This window comes from Diabrotica virgifera, chromosome 10, assembly GCF_917563875.1.
Source record: "Diabrotica virgifera virgifera chromosome 10, PGI_DIABVI_V3a".
NCBI lineage: Eukaryota > Metazoa > Arthropoda > Insecta > Coleoptera > Chrysomelidae > Diabrotica > Diabrotica virgifera.
In genome coordinates, this window is record NC_065452.1 from 15,366,664 (window position 1) to 15,390,876 (window position 24,213).

General features: G+C 30.9%; 1 protein-coding gene across 1 annotated transcript in view; it reads right to left on the bottom strand.

Annotated features, from left to right (window-relative positions):
- Positions 1 to 9,401: 9,401 nt before the first annotated feature.
- Positions 9,402 to 24,213, bottom strand: part of LOC114336529 (cytoplasmic FMR1-interacting protein) — a 145,655-nt gene continuing 130,843 nt past the window's right edge. The window contains exon 18 of the mRNA XM_050641484.1: positions 9,402 to 13,793. Within this exon, the coding sequence (XP_050497441.1) occupies positions 13,593 to 13,793 (201 nt within the window). The 3' untranslated portion in view covers positions 9,402 to 13,592. The remainder of the gene's footprint in view (positions 13,794 to 24,213) is intronic.

Genomic DNA, 24,213 nt, shown 5'->3' on the forward strand with positions numbered 1-24,213 from the left:
GATTTACGTACTGTATATGCCAAAAAATCATAATTTAAAAATAAAAATCGACCTGTTTCGGGATTTCTCTTCAAAATCGCCCATTCTCAAGAAATTGAATGTATTCTAACCTAAACGTCCCCACTTTATGGTTTCTGAATATATGAATATATTTGAATATGGAATATGTTGGTGTTCTTCAAGAAATGCTCCAGGGATACAATTTTTTGTCGTCACCTACTATATACATTACACGATAGTAGTTCATCTGGAACCAAGAAACTATTGGTATTCTATTAGGTATTGATCGATTCAGATTTTGTCAGATAAGTATTGATTTGAGCCAGATTCTTTTCTATCATTTATACCTGGAATATAGATAGTATATTGGACAAGGTGAATATAATACTTAAATATTACATATAATAATTTAATTGTGTCTATAGGACTCGCATATACATAGTTGACAAACTAAAAGTAAATTACATTCCAATATAAAATTACACCTAAATAAAACTCATTTACAAATAATTGTACTTTTATTATAGATTCAATATTTGGTAACTTATAAATAAATCCCTACAAAAAAGATACAAGTAGAGACTATGTACATTGTACATCCACAACCAACAATTGAGGCACAACAACAAAAAACATGTCTTGTGACTAATTTGCACAAGTAAACAGTAAATGACTGTGTCTCTGATCCAGTAAATAAACAAATCTTAAGTAAAGTTGTGAGGATCTGGTCATTGTGAGTTTTTTAATAATTGTTGGTGTATTTTATTTCAACTTTATGTTCATATTTCTTGTGTCTTCCTTCGTCTGGGCTCTATATCGTATTTTTTGTTTGATTCTTCCTTTTTTTCTGGTTATATCTAATTAGTTATTGAGCTTAAGTAATTTTGTTCTCTTTTTATTGTAGTTTTTATTACATTTTAATAGTTTGTTCCTTCTTTTGAGTCAATACTTATAAAAACCTTCCATTCTTCGTATCAACACTCACCGGCACAAAATTCCGCCACCAAAAATTTTTGATTAAGTTTGACAATTTGTAACTTTATTATTTGTACTCCGATTTTCAAGATTCTTGCATCAGTTTGTAGGTACAAGTATTGATATCATTTGTTATTATTCCGGTAACACAATGTTTTTGCTTAGATTGCATTATACGCGGGTGAATGGAAACGTTGTATTTGCTCCTAACTTTAAAAAATTCTCTGAAAAAATTGAATAGCTGATTTTGCTTCATAGTCCTTTCATATTATCCCGGAGGCATCACTAAGATTTTGTTTTTGGCATTATCGGAATATCTCTTTTCTTGTAAGAGCTGCACAATAGGGATGTTCACAAAAAATTAAAAAGTCATTTCAAACATGTAAAACGATTAAGAAACACCCTAGGAATAATTGTCCAAAATTTCAACAAAACTGAAAAAGCCTTTCTATAAAAAATCTTTATTAGAAATCTAGCATTATTTTAAATTTCAAGAACGCTTCTCTATTGGCCTGACGTCACTAGTTGCATACCCCAAGCGCGCGCCATTCTCATAGTGTTACTGTTTACCTGTTTGACGTTTCAGGTCATTTTTTATTTTGTTCTCTTCTTGTTTTATCAGGGTTAAAGTGGAGTTTTATAGTGAATTTGTTTAGTTTAAAGTGGATAGACTGTTTGTAAGGACATATTTTGGGTTTTACAAAAATAAACAAATAAAATGGAAGAAGGTTTTCAGAAAGCCGATTCGTATAAACTACCGACTGTAGTGTAGATGTAACAATGGTGTATGATTTATTGGCATCTTGTAAAAAAATAAATCTACCACAGCTTTACTGAGTGTATATTCCATATAATTTTCCATGTCTTCTTTAAGCTAAAAAAATAAATGCTTAATACTCCACAAAAAAAAATAGAGAAAGTTGTATGCATGCATTGTATGCATGCATATTGTATACATACATTGGCTGGTTATTACTTTACCTTGGTTAGGTGTATTAAAAATATTTTTATTCTTCTTCATGTGCCTTGTCCGTTGTGGACGTTGGCTATCATCATGGCAATTTTAATTTCATTTGAGGCGTTTCTGAATAACTCGATCGATTTTTGTCCAAATCATTGGCGTAAGTTTTTAAGTCATGAGTGTCTTTTCTTCCGGGTCCGCGTTTGCTCTCTATTTTACCTTGCGTTATCAGTTGGAGTATACGATATTTATCATGCCTCATGATATGACCGAAATATTTAAGATTTCGTTTCTTAATTGTAAAAGAGATTTCTTTTTGTTTTCCCATTCGACGCAATACCTGTACGTTGGTGTGGGTCGCCCAGGATATTTTGAGGATACGTGGGTACACCCACATCTCGAATGCCTCTAGCTTTTTCATTAATGTTTCCATTATTGTCCAGGCCTCTGCGCCATATAGCAAGACCGGAAATAATAACATTTTAGCAGCCGCATTTTTAGTGGGAGAGATATTATGTCGCAATGGGTGAAAATATTTCTCATGCATGTTGTTAAATGTTGCTATGTCCTTTTCAACTCTAGATCTTATTTCGGTTGTTTCGTATTTTGAGTTGACAACTGTTCCAAGGTAAAAAATATTTTTGAACTTGGGTATTATACATTTTCATTTCAACCAATCTTTTCACTAAATTATTAATGATTTTAATATAATATAAAGTCATACCTACATCCACAATTATTATACCTACATCCACAGTTATTTCAAGGTTTACTTTTACTGTATGTATTATTAGAATCCCGTTTTTAGGAATATCCCAGTTTAAGGAATACAAATTTGAGGTCCCGAAACTTTTTCATTTACTCTTTAAGGAGGTAGGTGCAAAATCTTGGTCCAATGCTATTTAAATTCATTCATTTTTTTCGAATCCTGAGAAAACTAATAAGTATTTTTGAAAAATGTAAATGCAGAAAGAACAATTACATTATTACCAAGGGCCGAAAGTCTCTGGAAAACTTCTATAATGTTTATTTTATTAAGTTAGTTCTTTAAGTTAGTTATTTTAAGTTCTAGCTGCAACAAACCATTTCTTTTTCTGTTTTAAATTGGCTGGAACGGTAATAAAAATCTTGTCAGAACTGTTTTTTGATGTATTTACACACCCAGGAACAAAACACCACTTATTTGGCTTTATTTTTAATAATTAAATACGTAAAAAACTGCGCACATTCAAATACACTGAGTAAATAAGTATACAAAACTAGTCGTCGATCAAAGACGTTACGACTGCTGACGTCACAGACCTTAGCCTCGCTGCAGGGTACCGTTTTTCTAGCCTCCAAGAAAATCAACATTATGAACTCATTTATCTTAAAAAATATACATTTTTAAACAGTTTTATGATTGTTACGTTTTTATATACTTTGTAATCTATTGAATTTAACTATATTTAAAAATTAGTGAACATCCCTATTTTTTGTAAATAAAAATACTGATTGACTCATAAACATACATATCTTAAAGATGTTGGATTGATAAAATTAGAATGGCCTGCATGAAGCCCAGATCTCAATCCTATCGAGCATTTATGGGATGAATTGAAAATAGGTATTCGCCGTTATCCCAGGCCTCCTCAAAATTTAGTAGTTATGGCCCTCGTAGAGGAATATCGGGCTATTCCCCAGCCAAGGATAACACATCTTATTTATTCGATGTCAAACAGATTGCGAGGAGTCGTTGCTGCGAGAGGTGGACATACCCGCTATTGAATATTTTTGTTTTATTAATTTTCTTTTGTGTTGTTAATTTTAGTGCGTTTGATATTATTAATTAAATAAACGTTCAAATCAGTGTTTTTATTTATAGCTTTTACAGGAAAGAGATATTCGGATAATTCAAAAAACAAAATCTTAGGGATACCTTCGGAATTATACGACAGGAGTATGAAACAAAATAAGCTCTTCAATTTTTCCACAGAATATTTTAAAGTTAGGAGAAAATACAACGCTTTCATTCACCCCCGTATAATGCCATCTAAGCATTTTTTTGTTACCGGAATAATAACAAACCGTATCAATACATATACCTACAAATAGATGCAAGAATCTTTAAAATCAGAGTACAAACAATAAGATTATAAACTGTCAAACTTAATCAAACATTTTTAGTGGCGAAATTTTGTGCCGGTGAGTGTACATTGATTTCAGTTAATACTTTATTAAGTATTGTAAGTATTCTATTTTAGGCCATTTCTCAACGCTCTACTTTATTATTTTTTTTTCATTTCATTCTTTTCTAGTCCCTACTCCCTATATTTTTGTGAAGTATACCTTACCTCGTGGTTTGACTTGTTTATGTTATTCTGTTTTCCTCAGTATTTGTTAGGTAGGTACGCAACCGTAATTGTTTCTCTGATTTATGTTTTTATTTCGGATACACCTTTCAGCAATTTCTTAATTTCCTCAATGTTCTTCCTTGCCACTAATGGAAGCATTAAAGGAAATTGATCCTGAAGCACGAAAAAGAGGGCTTAAAATAAATGAAACAAAAAAAAACGAAGTATATGACCGTCAAAATGACCTGACAATGAAAATATTATTGCAATAGACAACTTTACTATTGAACGTGTAGATGCCTTCACATATCTGGGCACAGAAATCAAATCAGAAGAATTCCGTAAGTAGCGACATTAATGCACGTATTTCCAGTGGAAATCGTGCATACTATGGTAATAAAAGATTGATGACATCGAAATTATTAGACAAAAGGACCAAAATGACTATCTACAGAACACTGATGAAACTCATAGTAATCTATGGTTGTGAAACCTGGGTAATGACAAAAAAAGATAAAGTCCAACTCAGGACATTCGAGAGAAAGATACTGAGAAAAGTATGTGACCCGGTGCAAGAGGAAGAAGGCACATGGAGAATCAGGAGAAACGACGAGGTTAGTGAATTAAATGGAGGGTAGGATATTGTAATATTTGTGAAAAGACAAAGATTGATCTGAAGTTCAATGACAAGATTGTTCTGAAGTTATTTCCTTGTGGCATTTTTATAATGAACTATTTTAAATGGGAAATAAGCCACAATTTTACCAAAAAAATGAATTTATTAACGTTTCGACGCCCAAGTCGGGTGTCGTTGTCAAAATACAAAATAATACTAAATAAACAAGAATGTTGTTGATTAGTAAAAAATTCTTCTAATAATTTATTTAATCTGACTCATTTATATCGGCAATTCAGGCATGTATTATACATTTTAAAGTAGAAGACTTTAAAACGATATTGCCAATATTATGAGTTGCGTTCCTGGGACGACTTTACTAAAATATAGTTCATTCGATTACATGAAATCAACCCCAACTCAAGAATATCCGCCACAAAAAATCATAGCATGTGATCTGTCTTTAAAAAGACAACCAAATGCAACGATGGCAGTAAAATTCTCGCGCAAGAGATTCCATAGTAAATCACGAGGGAAAACCAGGAAAAAAACCTCGTGATACTATCTCGACATCGTAAGTATTCGGACTTGCATTTAGTTTACTCTCAAAACTAATACCAAATTCTGACTTTAATGTATATATGCTATTTTAAATTATAAATAATATTAATAATACATAGATATTATATAAATAATCCTAAAACATAAAATATGTACTAACTCGATATGTTAATGACTCATTAATCGTGGTATTTTCTTTCTATTGACTTCCTCTTTTAGTATGGGTAACCACATCCTACTGCATTCTACTGAGGAATTTGCGATACAATTGTTTTCATTTAGCATAATTAGAGCCGCTTCTTTGATTTTTCTCTTTTTACTACCTGTTTCTTTCAGGACTATACTTGAATCTCTCCACTGAACTCTATGTTCATTATCCCATGCGTGTTGACATATTTGAGATCTATCAAATTCTCTATTTTTAATATAAGACTGATGTTCACTTATTCTATCGTCTAATGGTCTTGATGTTTCACCTAAATAAAATTGTTCGCATTCACAGGGTATTTTATAAATACAATTCTTTGTTCTTTCTTGTTCATTGTTAGGTTTAGTTTTAGATAGAATAGATCTCAAGGTGTTTGTTGTTTTGAATGTTGTTGAAATGTTGAATTTATCTCCTATTGTTTTAAGTTTCTCGGATAGTCCTTTTATATATGGTATTGATATTTTCTTCGTATTATTTCTTGTGGATGTTATAGGATCCCGTTCTACGTTGTTCTGTTCCATTCGATCCAATCTTGACAATTCCTTATTTATAAACGATAAAGGATAATCATTTTTTAATAAAACAAATGTTAACAAATGTTTTTCTTCTAAAAATGAATTTTCGTTAGAACAAATAATTTTGGCTCTATCATATAAGGATTTAATGATTACCTTTTTAACGTTGATGTGATTTGATTTATAATTGAGTTATCTGTTGGTGTGTGTTGGTTTCCGATACACTTGAGTCTCATATCCAGTATCGTTCTTTGAGACTAAAACATCGAGGAAAGGCAGAGTGTTATTACATTCCTTTTCCATTGTAAATTTGATTGTCTCTTCTTGATCGTTTATAATATTTAGGAATGTATCCAACAATTCTGATCTATGAGGCCATATTGAAAACACATCATCTACATATCTCCACCATACTGTGGGTTTTAAATTTTGTTTAGAAATGATATTAGTTTCGAAATCCTCCATAAATATATTAGCCAATAATGGAAATAAAGAAGAGCCCATTGCTAGACCAAAATTTTGTTTATAGAATTCATTATTTAGTTGAAAATAGGTATTATTAGTACATAATGTCAATAACTCCATTATAGCTGATACATTTAGTTTTGTCCTAGTTGTCAATGTATTATCATTCTCTAACTTCGTTTTGATTATGTTTAAAGTTTTATCTAATGGTACATTTGTAAATAAACTGTTTATGTCGAAACTTACTAAAATATTATTTGAATTAAATTCAATATTTGATAATTTGTTTAAAAAATGTGTATTTTTTAAATGTGTCATTATTATTTGCAAATGGTTTTATAATATTTAATAAAATTTTTGAAAGTTCAATTCTCCTTGTAGTGAATTATTGGCTAATATATTTATGGAGGATTTCGAAACTCATATCATTTCTAAACAAAATTTAAAACCCACAGTATGGTGGAGATATGTAGATGATGTGTTTTCAATATGGCCTCATAGATCAGAATTGTTGGATACATTCCTAAATATTATAAACGATCAAGAAGAGACAATAAAATTTACAATGGAAAAGGAATGTAATAACACTCTGCCTTTCCTCGATGTTTTAGTCTCAAAGAACGATACTGGATATGGGACTCAAGTGTATAGGAAACCAACACACACCAACAGATATCTCAATTACAAATCAAATCACAACATCAACGTTAAAAAGGGAATCATTAAATCCTTATATGATAGAGCCAAAATTACTTGTTCTAACGAAAATTCATTTTTAGAAGAAAAACATTTGTTAACATCCTGTTTTATTAAAAAATGATTATCCTTTATCGTTTATAAATAAGGAATTGTCAAGATTGGATCGAATGGAACAGAACAACGTAGAACGGGATCCTATAACATCCACAAGAAATAATACGAGGAAAATATCAATACCATATATAAAAGGACTATCCGAGAAACTTAAAACAATAGCAAATAAATTCAACATTTCAACAACATTCAAAACAACAAACACCTTGAGATCTATTCTATCTAAAACTAAACCTAACAATGAACAAGAAAAAACAAAGAATTGTATTTATAAAATACCTTGTGAATGCGAACAATTTTATTTAGGTGAAACATCAAGACCATAGACCTAAAAATAGAGAATTTGATAGATCTCAAATATGTCAACACGCATGGGATAATGAACATAGAGTTCAGTGGAGAGATTCAAGTATAGTCCTGAAAAAATCAGATAGTAAAAAGAGAAAAATCAAAGTGGCGGCTCTAATTATGCTAAATAAAAACAATTGTGTAGCAAATTCCTCAGTAGAATGCAGTAGGATGTGGTTACCCATACTAAAACAGGAAGTCAATAGAAATAAAATACCACGATTAGTGAGTCATTAACATTTCGAGTTAGTACATATTTTATATTTTAGGATTATTTATATAATATCTATGTATTATTAGTATTATTAGAATTTAAAATAGCATATATACATTAAAGTCAGAATTTGGTATTCGTTTTGAGAGTAAACTAAATGTAAGCCCAAATACTTACGATGTCGGGATAGTATCATGAGGTTTTTTCCTGGTTTTCCCTCGTGATTTACTATGGAATCTCTAGCGCGAGAATTTTACTGCCATCGTTGCATTTGGTTGTCTTTTTAAAGACAGATCACATGCTATAATTTTTTGTGGCGGATATTCTTGAGTTGGGGTTGATTTCATGTAATCGAATGAACTATATTTTAGTAAAGTCGTCCCAGGAACGCAACTCATAAATATTGGCAATATCATTTTAAAGTCTTCTACTTTAAAATGTATAATACATGCCTGAATTGCCGATATAAATGTCAGTTTAAATAAATTATTAGAAGAATTTTTTACTAAGCAACAACATTTTTGTTTATTTAGTATTATTTTGTATTTTGACAACGACACCCGACTTGGGCGTCGAAACGTTAATAAATTCATTTTTTTGGTAAATTTGTCGCTTATTTCCCATTTAAAATAGTTCATTAAGTCAAAGATTGTCATGGCTTGGGCATGCCCAGAGACAAAAGATGCATAAACAGCAAAGAAAATAAGAAAATATTACAAAGAATTAATAGGAAGACGAAAAAAAAGGAAGGCCCAGAGCGAGATGGTTGGATGACGTGGAAGACGACCTGAAAATAATGAATATCATAACAATGGAGGAGAAGTTTCCTATTCTGCTTCCTCTTCTTCCTGGTGGGTGTAAGTAAATGATGGTTAATGATGTGGGATTAATGGAGATTTCTTCAAATTTCATTTATAATGGTGTTCCGAATATTCGTAGCAAGTACGCGAATTTTTGTCACTTTATCCCTATTTTTTGGCAAACTTAACTAAGCTAACTTAGCTTGATTAGAATACAATTTTTAAAATTCAATTGTAGTTAGTGTAATTGTAAAAATTATATAGGTACTTATTTAAAATTTTGTAGATTATTGTATAATTGTTTATTCCCAACAAAAATTCGAGAAAACTTGCAGGTCCACATTTCCAGAATAATATTAAGAAATCTACTGGTGTTAAACAAGAGTAAAAATTCTAATCTTTAAAAAGCCTAGTTAATCGCTTAATTCTTTGATTTCTTTATTTTTTAATTAAAATCCTTAAATGCAATACTTGTAGCTATCTAATGATCTCACGCATGTCTATATTTTCTTATTAAAATGTAACCAGACTAGATAGATCTATCTATCCTATAGGGATCTACATAATTACCAAATTAGATAAAATATATACATCGTTTTAAAAAGAAATAATAATTTTTTAAAAATATATAAATACAAAGGAATAACCAACTTAAAACAATTATTTTTTTAACTTATAAAAAATGTAAAAAATGGACCAGAATATTCCTACTTCTGTTGTAAATCAAATACCTTCTTGTTTTTGCCTGGATGTTATCAAGTGGCCGCGCAAGAATTGTAAAAAATAGACTTGATAAGTACCTAAACGAAAAGGCGGGAGATAATCAAAAAGAATTAAAAAAAAGACGAAATCAAATATATAGGGTGTCCCAAAAGTAGCGGGATGGTCGAATATTTAGCAAAATGAACATCCGATCGAAAAACACAGCCCCCACTCTACCTACTGGAGGTGAGGGGAAGGTTAACTTTCTTCTTCTTCTTCTTCTTCTTCTTCTTCTTCTTCTTCTTCTTCTTGTCTTTTTTCCTTATGCCTATTACGGCGTCGGACGTGGAGGTAACTTAAAAATCTTAAATAGGAACCTCCATTTTTTATTGCAGATTTGGATTCTTTACGTAAAGCAACCTTTATTTGACATTTTTTCGAATTGTGGATAGATGGCGCTATACTCGAAAAAACCATATATCCTGATATACCAAGTAAATTATAGAAACGGTCTAACATCTCGAGAAAGACACTTCCAAATGAAAAACAAAAAAACACTTTTTTAATATTTTTCTTTCTTTCTTTCTCCCCTTCCTTATACCCTTTCAGGTGTCGGATTTGGGTTTAGCTTAGCTACATATTCACCCATCTCTTTCATTCTTTTCTGTCTTGTGCTAATAGTTTCATTTCTTCTAGCGTTTTCTGTTAAATTTTTCCTGCTTCTACTATTTGCTGTATCCATTTTTTCGTCGGTCTGCCTTTTTTCTTTTTTGTAATATTTCTTGTTTCATGAATTTCCTTGTTAGTCTACTAGGTTTCATTCTCATCAGATGTCGATACCAGTTTAATTGTCTCATTATTATTTTATTCATTATTGGTTCCTGTTTAGTTATCCCTCTTATTGCCTCATTTCTTATTCTATCCCATTTGGTCTTTCCGGCTATAGCTCGTAGATGTCTCATCTCAATTAATTGCCTTTATCCTACTAATATTTTTCAAAAACCTATTAAATAACACTAAACACGACCCCCGCTCCATCCCATGGAGATAGGGTGGGGTTAACTTTAAAATCTTAAATAGACCCCCGTTTTTATTGCAGATTTGGATTCCTCGTAAAAAAATCAGGAATATTTTTATGTGGGGGGTCGTGTTTAGTTTTATTCGATAGGTTTTTGAAAAATATTAAACACGTGTCTTTCGGTTTTTCATTTGGGAGTGTATTTCTTGAGATATTAGACCGTTTCTATAATTTACCTAGGGTATCAGGATAAATAGTTTTTTCCGATTATAGGCCATCCAAAAGTTACTTATTTTTGCGTAAGCAATCTGAATCTGCAATCAAAAATGTGGGTTCCTATTTAAGATTTTAAAGGTACCACCCACCCCACCTCCAGAGCGTGGAGGGGGTATCATGTTTGATGTCATTCGATAGATTTTTGAAAAATATTCAAATCGTATTTTCAGTTTTTTCATCCGATGTATATTTCGCGAGATATTCAACCGTCCCGCTAGTTTTGGGACACCCTATATGAGAAAGTATATGAAAATAGAGGTACTAATTAGAAATTAACTATAGTTACTAAAAAATTATCTCGTTGGAAACTAAATGTCACAAGGACAGATAGGCAAAAATATTTTGTGGGGAAGTAAAGACAAGACGAAAAAAATCACGCAAAAAATAGTATAAAATAATATATCAAAAAAAAATATAGTATGAAAATGTATTAGGATGACCTCAAAACTGTTAAGGTACTAGCACACTGTCGGTTTTTGAAAAAAATCTATTTTTTTTTAATATTTGAAAAAATCAAATATTATAAAGAAAAAGTTTCAAGCTTTATTTCTGAAGAAATTAAGATTTCTGTTTCCTGGGACCAGATTTTGGTAAGACTTGTATTCGTACTGTATTAAAGAAGACTAGGGGAAATCTAAAATCTGCATTTCTCTAGCTGTCTATTCATCTAGGTAAAAATTCCAACGAATCTTGGTTCCCTGTATTCATATAGGAGTAACCTAGTGTGAAATGAAAATGAGAGACATCTTATATTTCAATTCGTTCAAAGAGGACCATCATTCTCTTAAGCACGTTTCGCCCTCTTTAAGGATCATTGGACAGGCTCTATAGTCTGATCTGAACGAAAAGATAAATAATTTGTCTCCCAATGCCGAATTAAAACAAATAATTCGATACGGACGCTGTAGTGACATCTAGTTAAAAAGTTCGAAGGTTTATTGCCGAAGAAATAAAGACTTTTTATACCGGGTGTCCCAACAAGAATGGCTCTCGGCCATATCTCAGTTACCGTTTATAGTACAGCTTTGAGAAAAAAAATATTTATAACAAAAGTCGCCTCGGGAAAAGCCTGGAAATTATTTTCATAATTGTAGGTCCACCGCTAGAGGGCGTAGTTGAATATAAAAAATTAAAAAATCAAAATTTTACAAAATTTACCTAATGAAAGGGCACTGGAAATCCAATCATCGTATTCTTCATAAAGTTTATTTAATTAGTATGCATTTTTAATCCTGTATTACAAAATTAGACCAAATTAGCAACATAATACCAAAAACCGCATGTCGATACCTTTTTTCTATCTCGAGATATCTTAAGAAATGTGTAAATTTTAAACATAACTGTTACTGTCACCGGTAAACGAGGTTAAGGAAAAGTAGTGTGCTATGGAAAAAACAAATAAACATTTTCCAGATGTAAACGTATATAATTAATTAAAACAAAAATAGGACAAACACTATAAAATATAGGAAAGAAATAAAAGCAACTACTTACGTAGTCTTAGTGACTACCTAAATGTTCAAATTGTTGCCCATGATTTTCGATACAAGCATTTGCTCTTTCAAGAACAGATTTAATAGCAACATATTTAACTGTTTTGGACTTTTATTTATGGGGACGGATTAAAGACCTTGTTTTTGCCGCTAGGCCCACTACTCGAGAAAACATGATCTAGAATCTAGAGAATACGAAACGCCATTCAAAGCATTGCGAAAGCAGACATTGAGACTGCTGTTCAATCCACTCTTGAAAGAGTAAATGCTTGCATCGAAAATGATGGGCAACAATTTGAACATTTAGGTCGTCACTAAGTAAGTAGTTGCTTTTATTTCTTTGTTATATTTTATAGTGTTGTTTGTCTTATTGTTGTTTTAATTAATTATATACGTTTACATCTGGAAAATGTTTCTTTGTTTTTTCCATAGCACACTACTTTTCCTTAACTTCGTTTACCGGTGACATTAATAGTTGTTTAAAATTTACACGTTTCTTAAGATATCTCGAGATAGAAAAAAGGTATCGACATGCGGTTTTCGGTATTATGTTGATAATTTGGTCTAATTTTGTAATACATGAATAAAAATGCATAATTATATTTAATATTTTCCAAAGAAAACTAGATTTCTGAAAATTATTAAATAACGCCTCCTAGCTTGCATATTACTTATTATGCTATTTTAAAAGCTGTTTTCAACAAGACCAAGTATGCAAAATTCGATTGAGCAGAACCGAACTTACAGCCATTTTTTCATAAGAAGGTTTCCACTCACCCCCATCTCTTATTTGCAAAGGTAGACTTAAACTTGTGAAATCAAATATGAGCAGAATTTTATGAAGAATACGGTGATTGGATTTCCAGTGCCGTTTCATTAGGTAAATTTTGCAAAAATTTTGATTTTTTAATTTTTGATATTCAATTACGCCCTCTAGCGGTGGACCTACAATTATGAAAATAATTTCCAGGCTTTTCCCGAGGCGACTTTTGTTATAAATATTTTTTTCTCAAAGCTGTACTATAAACGGTTCCTGAGATATGGCCGAGAGCCATTCTTATTGGGACACCCGGTACAGCTCAAGAATTAACTAATAAACTTTTGCAAAAAAAATGTATAAAGGAGTCGAGAAAAAAGTTATTGAAAATGCCTTTTTTGCACACCGAAAGTGTACTAGTATCTTACACAATATTGAATTTATTATTGGTCCATTCCTTAGTTACAGAATTACAACTAATGTGTATTTATACCAAAATAACAAAATATAAATAACATTTAAACTTAGCTTTAAAAATTAATACTGCCTGAGATGTTCTGGTGCATGGTAGTGCTGTTGGGGGTTGATTGACGGATGTATAGGTGGAGGAAAACATCGAACGTGTTCAACTGATAACTCATCGCTTTCTCCTGATCTTAAAAACTTGTTTAGTATAGCAAATATTTGCGAGTTTAATACCTGGAATCTTCGGATACGATCAACCATTCGCTTGAGATTCTGGAAATAAAATTAATTAAGTTTGCCAATTGTCTACTGGAATAGTTTAGAGCAGCGGTTCTCAACCTTTTTGAGTGATGTACCACCTACAGTTATTTTTATTATTTTTGGTACCACCTATATCTTTAAATTGTATTATCAATACTTACTAAGTACTACTATTTTAATTTTTTTCTGGGTTTTGTGTACCAGCACCAATAATGATATGTACCACTAGTGGTAAATGTACCACAGATTGAGAACCTCTGGTTTAGAGTATGGGTGATTTCATTTCAAACCACTCAATTTTGAATCCAAAAAATTTTTGGGTCTCCGATTTGTCTGAAACTTGGTGGGTAGCTTCTACGTAACATAAAAATATGACATTTAAGCCCGAACAGTCGTTTTTTCCTTTAGTGTTTTAAACATCATTTTTAGCGCTTTTACGGTGATTTGGAATTTACTCATATTTTATCATAAAGTATCAATAGAAAAAATAATGCTTCAACAGAAGGGACTTAAAAATGCCATTACAAGGCATTATAACAAGTTATTTTGATGTTTTCGATTAAATTTTAGTGTAGAAAACGTTAAAACACCATTTTTTACATTCTCCTCAATTCTCAAAATACGTATACATACTTCGATTTGGCTAAAAATTTGCCCACAGATGCCAAAATACAGGACTTCAAGTGGTTAAAAGCATTTTTACTTTTTTACAATAGAAAAAGTTACTTACATGCAATAATATCAGAGTATAATGTATATAGTCCAGTTGGGACTATATTATTATTTTATTAAATATTATTATTTATATTTCCATTTTCAAATTTTCGACAAAAAGTGTGAGACTAAAATTTTTTAAAATGCGATTTTTCTATAATTTTTTTATTACAATTTTTTTTTGTACGGTCGATATTTTCCAAGTTTAGGTGGGAAATTGTGACAGTTAGAGCATAATTATTGAATTATCTGGTTTATTATTAGTTTTACGACAAAAATGTACCTATAAAAAAATTGAGAGAACTAAATTATATACAATTTTGATCACTTTTATTTTTTTGCTAAAATCAATATTTAAGGTAATAAGTATGCGGTAAAAGCGCGAACGTAAGACCTGATTGTTTTTCTAGCAGTTATTTTTGTTCAATATCTCTGCCATCTTCAACTTTTCGACAAAAGAGGTAGGAGCTGAAATTGTTCCAAACGCGATATCCTACAATTTCTTTTTAATAATTTTTCCGTGCGGTCTATATTTTCCGAGTTAATTGTACTTACAGTAGATGCCTATATTTTGTCTTTGATATTATCGCATATAACTTTTTTTGTATTGTTTCAGACAAATCGGAGATCCTCAAGTTTTTATCTGAGTGATTTGACATGGAACGTATATACAGGGTGTTTGGTAAAGAATGAGCCATAGCTTAACCTTAGATTCCTGAGCTTAAAATAGGTCGATTTAAGCTAACTTACGTTAGTACGAAAGTTGATAATAACCGAAATACAGGGTGTCAAAGTTAAACTTTTATTTTATTTATTCTTGAATATTTCCTGACAGGCATGAGCTAACAACACGAAATTTGCTAAGCGGGGGATTTTTGGGACGAGAAATCTAAATTCGCCACCAAAAATGATGGATTACCCAGAGGGCGGCACATACGCCTTTCAGCGCACATTTAATAGGTTCAATTTTTTTTATTACCCACTCTACATCCTTTTTGAATCAAAACTTTTATTTTCTTAATATTTTTACTTAAAAAAAGTATACTACATTCATCTCGCTAAACTCAAGCGTTATAGAGATAAACGCATTTTAAATCTTCGAGGCAACATAATTTTTTGCATAATATGTAGTTACACCAGAAAAATTACTTAAAACCATAAAAATTTACAAAAATGTATTGCAAATTTCTTCAAATATAATTTGCAATGCATTGACATAAATATGATAACTGATACAATTATTATGGTTTCAAGTTTATTTTTCGGGTGTAACTACAATGATATGCAAAAAATTATGTTGCTTCGCAGATTTAAAATGCGTTTATCTCGAAAACGGTTGAATTTAGCGAGATGAATGTAGTATACCTTATAAGTAAAAATATTAAGAGAATAAAATTTTTGATTCAAAAAGTATGTAGAGTGGGTAATAAAAAAATTGAACCTATCAAATGTGCGCTAAAAGGTGTATATGGCGCCCTCTGGGTAATACATCATTTTTGGTGGCGAATTTAGATTTTTCGTCCCAAAAAACCCTCGCTTGCCAAATTTCGTTTTGTTGTCCCATGCCTGTCAGGAAATATTCAAGAATAAATAAAATAAAAGTTTAACTTTGACACCCTGTATTTCGGTTATTATCAACTTTCGTACTAAGGTAAGTTAGCTTAAATCAACATATTTTAAGCTCAGGAATCAAAGGTGAAGCTATGGCCCATTCTTTACCAAACACCCTGTATAAAAATGTTATCAGAAAAGTTTTTTTTATTTTAAATTAGCTGACCCGCTGAACTTCGTTGCACCTTATGTACAGTTACGATCACTGAATAGTTTACACCCTAATTTTTATATTGTAATGCTGTAAAATTGCAGTGTCGTACGGATTTCATAAATATCAAAGTCAAAAAGTCAATGCTTGTCAAAAATTTCTCGAGTGTTGAAACATAAAATAACGATATCAAACTCCTCCAAAATGGTTATAATGAATTTGAATGATGCACAAATGCAAGAGCAATTGCCAAACTCGAAGAAGGTTGGTTTTTAAGACAAGTTGCTGCAGATTTGGACGTGATTCAAATATGTCCATATGGAAAATCAAACAAAGATTGGATAATTTTGGATAGATATAAAATAAAATCGGAATTTTCCAACAAGACTCCCTTGTTTTCATTATTAAGACCATAATCCATTCCATTCAAAAAAAAACTTCTTTCTACACTTTTCATTTTGTTAAACTTTGTACAATATATTTTTATATTATTTTTATTTTTTAATTTTAAATAACCTATTCTAGATACACCACTGTTAACATCACTTTGACGTAAAAGGTGAGTTTAAACGAGGTAATAATTTAAAAAATCGGCTCCTAGATACGTAAGCCTCTAAACTATTCAATGACCGTAACTGTACCTTATGGAATTAGATAATGTGTCATAATTCATTAATTAAAAATTAACAGAACCAAAAAAATATTCAAAAATATTACGTATGAAAGAAGTTGAATCTTCCATGTGCAAAACCTGTAGACAATGAGCCGGGATAGGTAAAATTTGCTAGGCATTTTGGGCAGCATAAGAGTCTATAACTTGAATAGTAGAAAACATTATGCCGTAGAAAGTATTATGCCGTCACTTTTTAGTGGCACATGCATAGACGCACTGTGGTTCCAAATGCCGAAAACGTGGTCTTGAACCTTTAAAAGCGTTTATGGTTCATACACTTCGGATTTACCTTCGTACTTAAGGGTTTTTGGCATCGCTGATTATCAATCTGACATTTCTTTTAAACAAAATGGCGGATCCAAAATGGAGGAAAATATTTAAAATATCAATGAAAACGCAATCTTTTTTAAAAATTCAGTAATTTAAGGTCGCTTATTACAAATCTGACATTTTTTTGAAAATAAATGAAGGATCCAATGTGGCGTAAATAAATTCAAAATTTTTATTTTAAACGCATATTTTTTTGAAATGTTATATTATAAGAAACCCTTAAAATTGCTGATTACGTACATTTTCGATTTGAAGTACAACGTTCAGAACCTTTTACTTGTGTAAAACCGCCAATACATATTCCTGTTATGTAGAATCACCAAAGAATTATGTACTTTTTGAATATATCTGTACAAAATTTTGATTATTTTAACTATACATACATATTTTTACTGTTTATTTATTAACAAATTTTATGCACTCATTGTTAATCAATCTTAAGTCAACTTACATCTTACATACTTGAAAAAGAAGAATCTGCTTTACAGCGATAAAATTGATAAATTACAAAACATTTTACAGCGTTTGCAATACACGCGTTCTTTTTCACTTTCACTGTCAGCCAAGATAACGTCGTTCATGATTCACTTGTCCCTGAGATATGAATCAGAATACATCCGGTATGATTTTTATACCTGCGTATTACTACTCTACGACAGTATGTGAAAAAAAACTGTAAACATGAAAATCTCTAGATAGGACTTTTTTATCTCATGATTAGGTTTTTGGCACCACTGTGCGACGCACAGTGGTTCCAAATGCTGAAAACGTGGTCATGAGGCGAAGAAAAATATCCCTATCTAGGGATTTTCATGTTTACATTTGTTTTCTCATACTATCGTAGAGTCGTAATACGCAGGTATAAGGATCAGACTGGATATATTGTGGCTCATAGCTCAGGAACAAGTGAGCCATATACGAGGGTATTTTGGCCGGCAGAGAAAGTGAAAAAGAACGCATATATTGAAAACGCTGTAAAACGTTTTATGGTTTATCAATTTTATCGCTGTAAAGCAGATTCTTCTTTTTCAAGTATGTAGTAATGTAAGATGTAAGTTAACTTAAAATTTAGTAACAATAAATACCTTAAATTTGTTAATGCATAAATAGTAAAAATATACTTGAAATAATTAAACTTTAATAAAGATACATTCAAAAAGTACAAAATTCTGCATAATTCTGCGACTAATTTTTATTAATCTTAAAGTATATAGTAAGAAGATACAGAATAACTTTGATTTAGCTGCCTATAACTGCCTATGCATTGCTGGCAGTTGTTTGAATATAAAAGTGGGAAATGAGACATATTATATGATTCTGGCGATTTTTGAGTATGTATGGGCGGTTGTACATAAGTAATAGTTTCTGGATACTGTACTTCATAAACAAAATGTATTGGTAATCAGCAATTTTAAAAGACCCTTATAATATAAAATTTTAAATAAATATGCATTTAAAACAAAATTTTCGAATTTCTTTCGGCCATATTGGATCCACCATTTTGTTTTTAAAAAAAGTAATGTTAGATTTGTAATCAAGGACCTTAAACTACCAAATTTAATAAAAAAAATTGCGTTTTTATTGATATATTCGATTTATTTCCGCCATGTTGAATCCGCCATTTTGTTTTTCAGAAAAAATAATGTCAGATTCGTAATCAGCGACGCCAAAAACCCTTAAAAACGAAAGTAATTCCGAAGTGCATGAACAATAAACGCTTTTAAAGGTTCATGACCACGTTTTCGGCATTTGGAACCACTGTGCGACGTGACAGTGGAAAATGAAACGTTCCAAAATGTCCCCAGTCCCAGAATTCATTAAAAGTAAAACTTAGCGCAATCTTAATCCGCCACCATCAAACATTTATTTTTAATTTATACCTTAAATTTTATATATTAATTAATTATGAAAATAGGAACAAAATAATATCAATCATAATTTAATCTAATGGCACTGTAGATGACAGTCTCATTGGAAATTGAACACGTTTAAATTGAATTGGCATATCTGATATATAGGGTGAGGCAGATAACTGGCCTATTAGAAATATTTAGAGAACTAAAGGCAACAGAATCATGAAAATTGGAATGAAGGGGTTTTGAAGGGTGATTTATTTAATGAAAATATTTTCATCAATTTTCCACTTCCGGTTATACCGGAAGTTGCTTAAAACTTCGTTTTTTAAACGGGACACCCTGTATATTTTTACATTTTTAGATTCTACTCGATGTCTTCTTTCTTAAAATATGCGGTTTTGTAATGTTATACAGGGTAGTTTAAAAGCTAATTACGTTTTTTTATTAATTTCGTAGCAACTTTCACACCCTGTAGAATTGTAGTTGTTGGATATCAAAAACTCTATTTATGTTAAAATGTTTTTTAATATAGTCTACTATTATTAAAAATTATTAGTATAGCTTCTTCTTCTTCTTCTTCTTCTTTTATATAGGCAGTACTGCCTGTTTTTCTTCAACGGTGCCTTTCATTCTGCCCCTAAGTTGTCATTCGATCTTTTCCTTGGGCGTCCTATACTTCTGCCTAACGGTGACTTGTCTCTGGCTATTTTTACTATCCTTGATTCCTGCTTATGTGCTCATTCCACTCTTCTTTTCTGTTCTTTACTCAGGTATTTATATTGTCTACTCCACATATGCGTCTGATTTCCTCACTTCTTACCCTATCCTGTAGTCCTTTTCCAGCAATCCTTCTTAAGATCTTCATTTCGTTGGTTTCCATATGTCTTCGTGTTTTGCTTGTATCTGGTCTTGTATTAGTATAGCTAAATGTTAAATTTTAGAGTACAGGGAGTTAAATTTTCTTAAATGGAACACCCTGTATTTTAGTATTGCAATGAAAATATATGTTATGGTACTTTTTTATTTCTTAAGCATTCCCTATACCGAAATGCTTTAATTTGTGCTTAATTGTAAGAATGTTAACTACGTAGGTATTTTGATAGCTCAACCATTATTGGCAATTTTAAAGATCAGTCTAGATTAATATGTATTTATTTCCGAAAAATTATTTGTGATTGAATATTTTCATGGCCAACCTAATAATATTTCACGTATTTTTTGTTGAAATTAATGTTTGACTTGAATCACCAATAACTCACAAATTAAAGCAGTTAGGTATAGGGAATGCTTAAGAAATAAAAAAGTAGCATAAAATATAATTTCATTACAATAATAAAATATAGGGTGTTCCATTTAAGAAAACTCAGAAAATACTCTTTCCAAGTTTCGACCAACCCTGTATAGTACAATTCAACATTTAGCTATACCAACAATTTTTAACAATAGTAGACTATATTAAAAATCATTTGAACATAAACAGAGTTTTTGATGTCAAACTACTACAATTCTACAGGGTGTGAATTTTGCTAGGAAATTAAGAAAAAAAACGTAATTATCTTTTAAACTACCCTGTATAACATTACAAAACCTCATATTTTAAGAAAGAAGACATCCAGGAGAATCCAAAAATGTAAAAATATACAGGATGTTCCATTAAAAAAAACGAAGTTATAAGCAACTTCCGGTATAACCGGAAGTAGCAAATCGATGAAAATATTTTCAATAAAGAGATCACTCTTCAAAACCCCTTCATTCTAATTTTCATGATTCTGTTTTATTTAGTTCTATAGATATTTCTAATAGGACTTTTATCTGCCTCACCCTGTATATTGAGTACAGTTGTCCATTTACTTTAGGTAATTACGCATATCTTGAAAGTAAAAAGTAATCGGTCAACAACGGTCGAAGATAAAAGTACTCAGTCTGCCTTGGATTGAATGTATGTAAATATTCGCACCAAGGTGTTTTGAACAGATTGGGACATTTATCAATCGAGGTGCATGTTGCGGTTTGTTTGAGTCGATGTGAAATAGTGTGGTAGGTACTTGTGAGAGTAGTTAATGCTCGTGCAAAGGTATTCTTTTTCCAAAGTCAGTTTGCCAAGTGTCGGCTTTTGAGATTCTTTGATGCCATTGCCGACCATTAGCGTGGAAATTAAGAAAAAGGATCAGTTCATCACACGCATATTTCAAGAAAAATCATATAATTTTTGCATAATTATATTCAGGAAAATCTCTCAATTTTTGGGCAGAAATTGTTTAAACAATTTTTTAAACAAATTCAAAATATCACCTTTTGTGCTCCAAAAAATATTTTTTTAGGTTTTTGGGTGACTCTAAATAAGAAAGGTACTGTGTCATTTTTCTCAAAAGTTAATAGTTTTCGAGTTATAGGCGATTTAATATCTGAAAAATGCGAAAATACGCATTTTGGAGGCTTAAAACTCACATTAAAATTATTATCTTTGAGGTTGTCAAGAGCTTAAATTGAAGTTTAAATATTCATTTTGAAGATTCTGAGCAGTTGTTTATTTTGTGTGTCATTCTAAACAAAAAAAAGGTTTCTTGTAATTTTCTAAGATGTTAATAGTTTTCGAGTTGTAAGTGATTTAAAATCTGAAAAATGCAAAAATACGCATTTTCGAGGCTTGAAAACTCATATGTAAGTTATACTTTTTGAGGTTATCGTGTGCTTAAATTGAATTTTAAACATTCATTTTCAAGATTCTGAAGATAAATCGGGTCTAACTTTAATTTAGACCGTTGTTTTTTAATTGTCAATTATGCGCGTCTATCCGATTTTTATGCCGTATACCATTTCAGAAATCTCTTATGAACTTCTCAGAACAATGAAAAGAAATATTTTGTGTTTAGAATGGCCTACAAAATCTAAAAAAAAAATGTTTTTTTAAATAGTATACCGCATAAAATCGGATGGACGCGCATAATTATCATTTAAAGAACAACGGTCTAAATTGAAGTTAGACCCGATTACTATTCAGAATCTTGAAAATGAATGTGTTCAATTTAAGCTCTTGACAACTTCAAAAATAATAATTTAAATATGAGTTTTTTAAGCCTCTAAAATGCGTATATTGGCATTTTTCAGATCGCCTATAACTCGAAAACTATCAACTTTTGAGAAAAATGACAAGGTACCTGTCTTGTTTAGAATGATCAAAAAATTTAAAAAATTATATTTTGGAGCAAAAAAGGTGATGTTTTAAAGTTTAAACAAATTCTGCACAAAAAATTAGCTCGGCGCCCTTCAGATTTGTTTAAGGGGATATTTTTGAACAGCAATTTGCAAATAAGTCGAATTATAAATTTTTTCAGATTGGAATTTCCTCACAATATGGAATGTCTACCTATTTTCTTTGTAATAAATTAATAAGTTATAAACTGTCTTATAAACATTGATAAACGTCCTTTGCAGCGGTGTCAACCCTACCCAATTTTTTATTTCGTCGCTTTCGTTTTAAGGAATGATATGTAACAGTTCCTAATTTAACAATTTTATAGATCGTCTTATACTCGATTTTTGTTAATTCCTGAATTCTCGAAACAATTGCATTATCAGTCATTCCAGTATATTCTTTTTTGAAACGAGTTCACATTGGACGTGCAAATCGTTGTTTTTTAATTCGATTAATGATTTATATAGTAGCAAAATATAACCTAACCTTCCAGTTACAACTCCGCCACTGTTGGATGGACAACGACAAAATTTGTTTATAGAGACACAAACCATACATACTTATAGACGTTTCACGACCATGTTAATCTTTCGGATCGAATTAACGCCATCTCTTGATTGGAATGGGAACTAAATTGACAAATTTTAGTTACGTGAGAATTTCAAATTATAAATTTTGCGGGATTTTTGATGAAATTTCGCAGGAAATTAAAACAACAGAAAGACAGTTCAATGTTTTATTCCATATTTTACTGAAAACTTCAAATATTACAATTTGTTTTCAAAATGCTAAACACTACTGCTATGTGTCACGTGAAAGCACTGATGTGTATCGAGTTGAATGAAAATTTTTGAAAGAATCTTGTACATAGGATGATTGTTTAGATAAATATTACCTTATAATCTTTTACAAACTTCCAAAAATATGTAGGTCCGTAATGTTGATGACACACTTGTCTATTGGAATAAACTGTTTCAGGATCTATTATATTGTTTTTTTAATGTGGAGAAACACAACACGGGATGATCAATGTAAACTAAAAATTCTACTCATAAAAATGGAGAGGAGGTTAATACACTTATTAAAATTGTGATTAAATCTAATTAAAAACGTAACACCACTATAATAAAATAATTAAGCCACAAACTGTAAAATAAAAAGTAAATAACAAATTAATTTAATTGTCAACTGTCAGTTGTTAAATATGACAAGAGAATTGACTGACAACGACATCTCTGGATTGGAATGGTAACTAATTTGCTGTCTTGACCTTGACAATTTACGTGAAACGTCTATGAGTATGTATGGTTTGTGTATAGAGACACAGGTGTTCCGCTGTGCTGTGTTGCCACCAACGATGGCCGAAATACGATGCCAATTTAACGATAGGCAGAGTAGGGAAGAACTAACTGATAGTGTTCTTTTGTTGTTGAATTGAAACGAAATATATAAGTAATGCATGTGACCATCACTCTTTGGTTTTTTATTACTTAAAATTTGATACTTTCAATGTTTAAACTTGTTTTAACATTAAAGCAAATTCTTAATATCTCGTTAAAATCGTGTTGCCGATACTCCAAAATTTCTTTAAAGTATAATATATACAAAGTTGCTTCAATTTATTAGTGAAGGCCCATTGAAATTTTAAGTACCTAGTTAACTAATTTATATATTTTTTAAGAATATTTTCATATTATCTTTCTAACAGTGTCATTGAATAACAATTGAATAGTAAAATAGAGAAAACATTTTCAGAATATGTAAACTTGGGAATTTTAGGAAGTATATCTGACAACCTTGATTCGAAAGCCGGTCTCTTTGATATCAATATGACTGCTGATTATGTTGGAAAATTATTAGTGGATAAACTGTACCAAAAGCATCCACACGATTAACCGCTT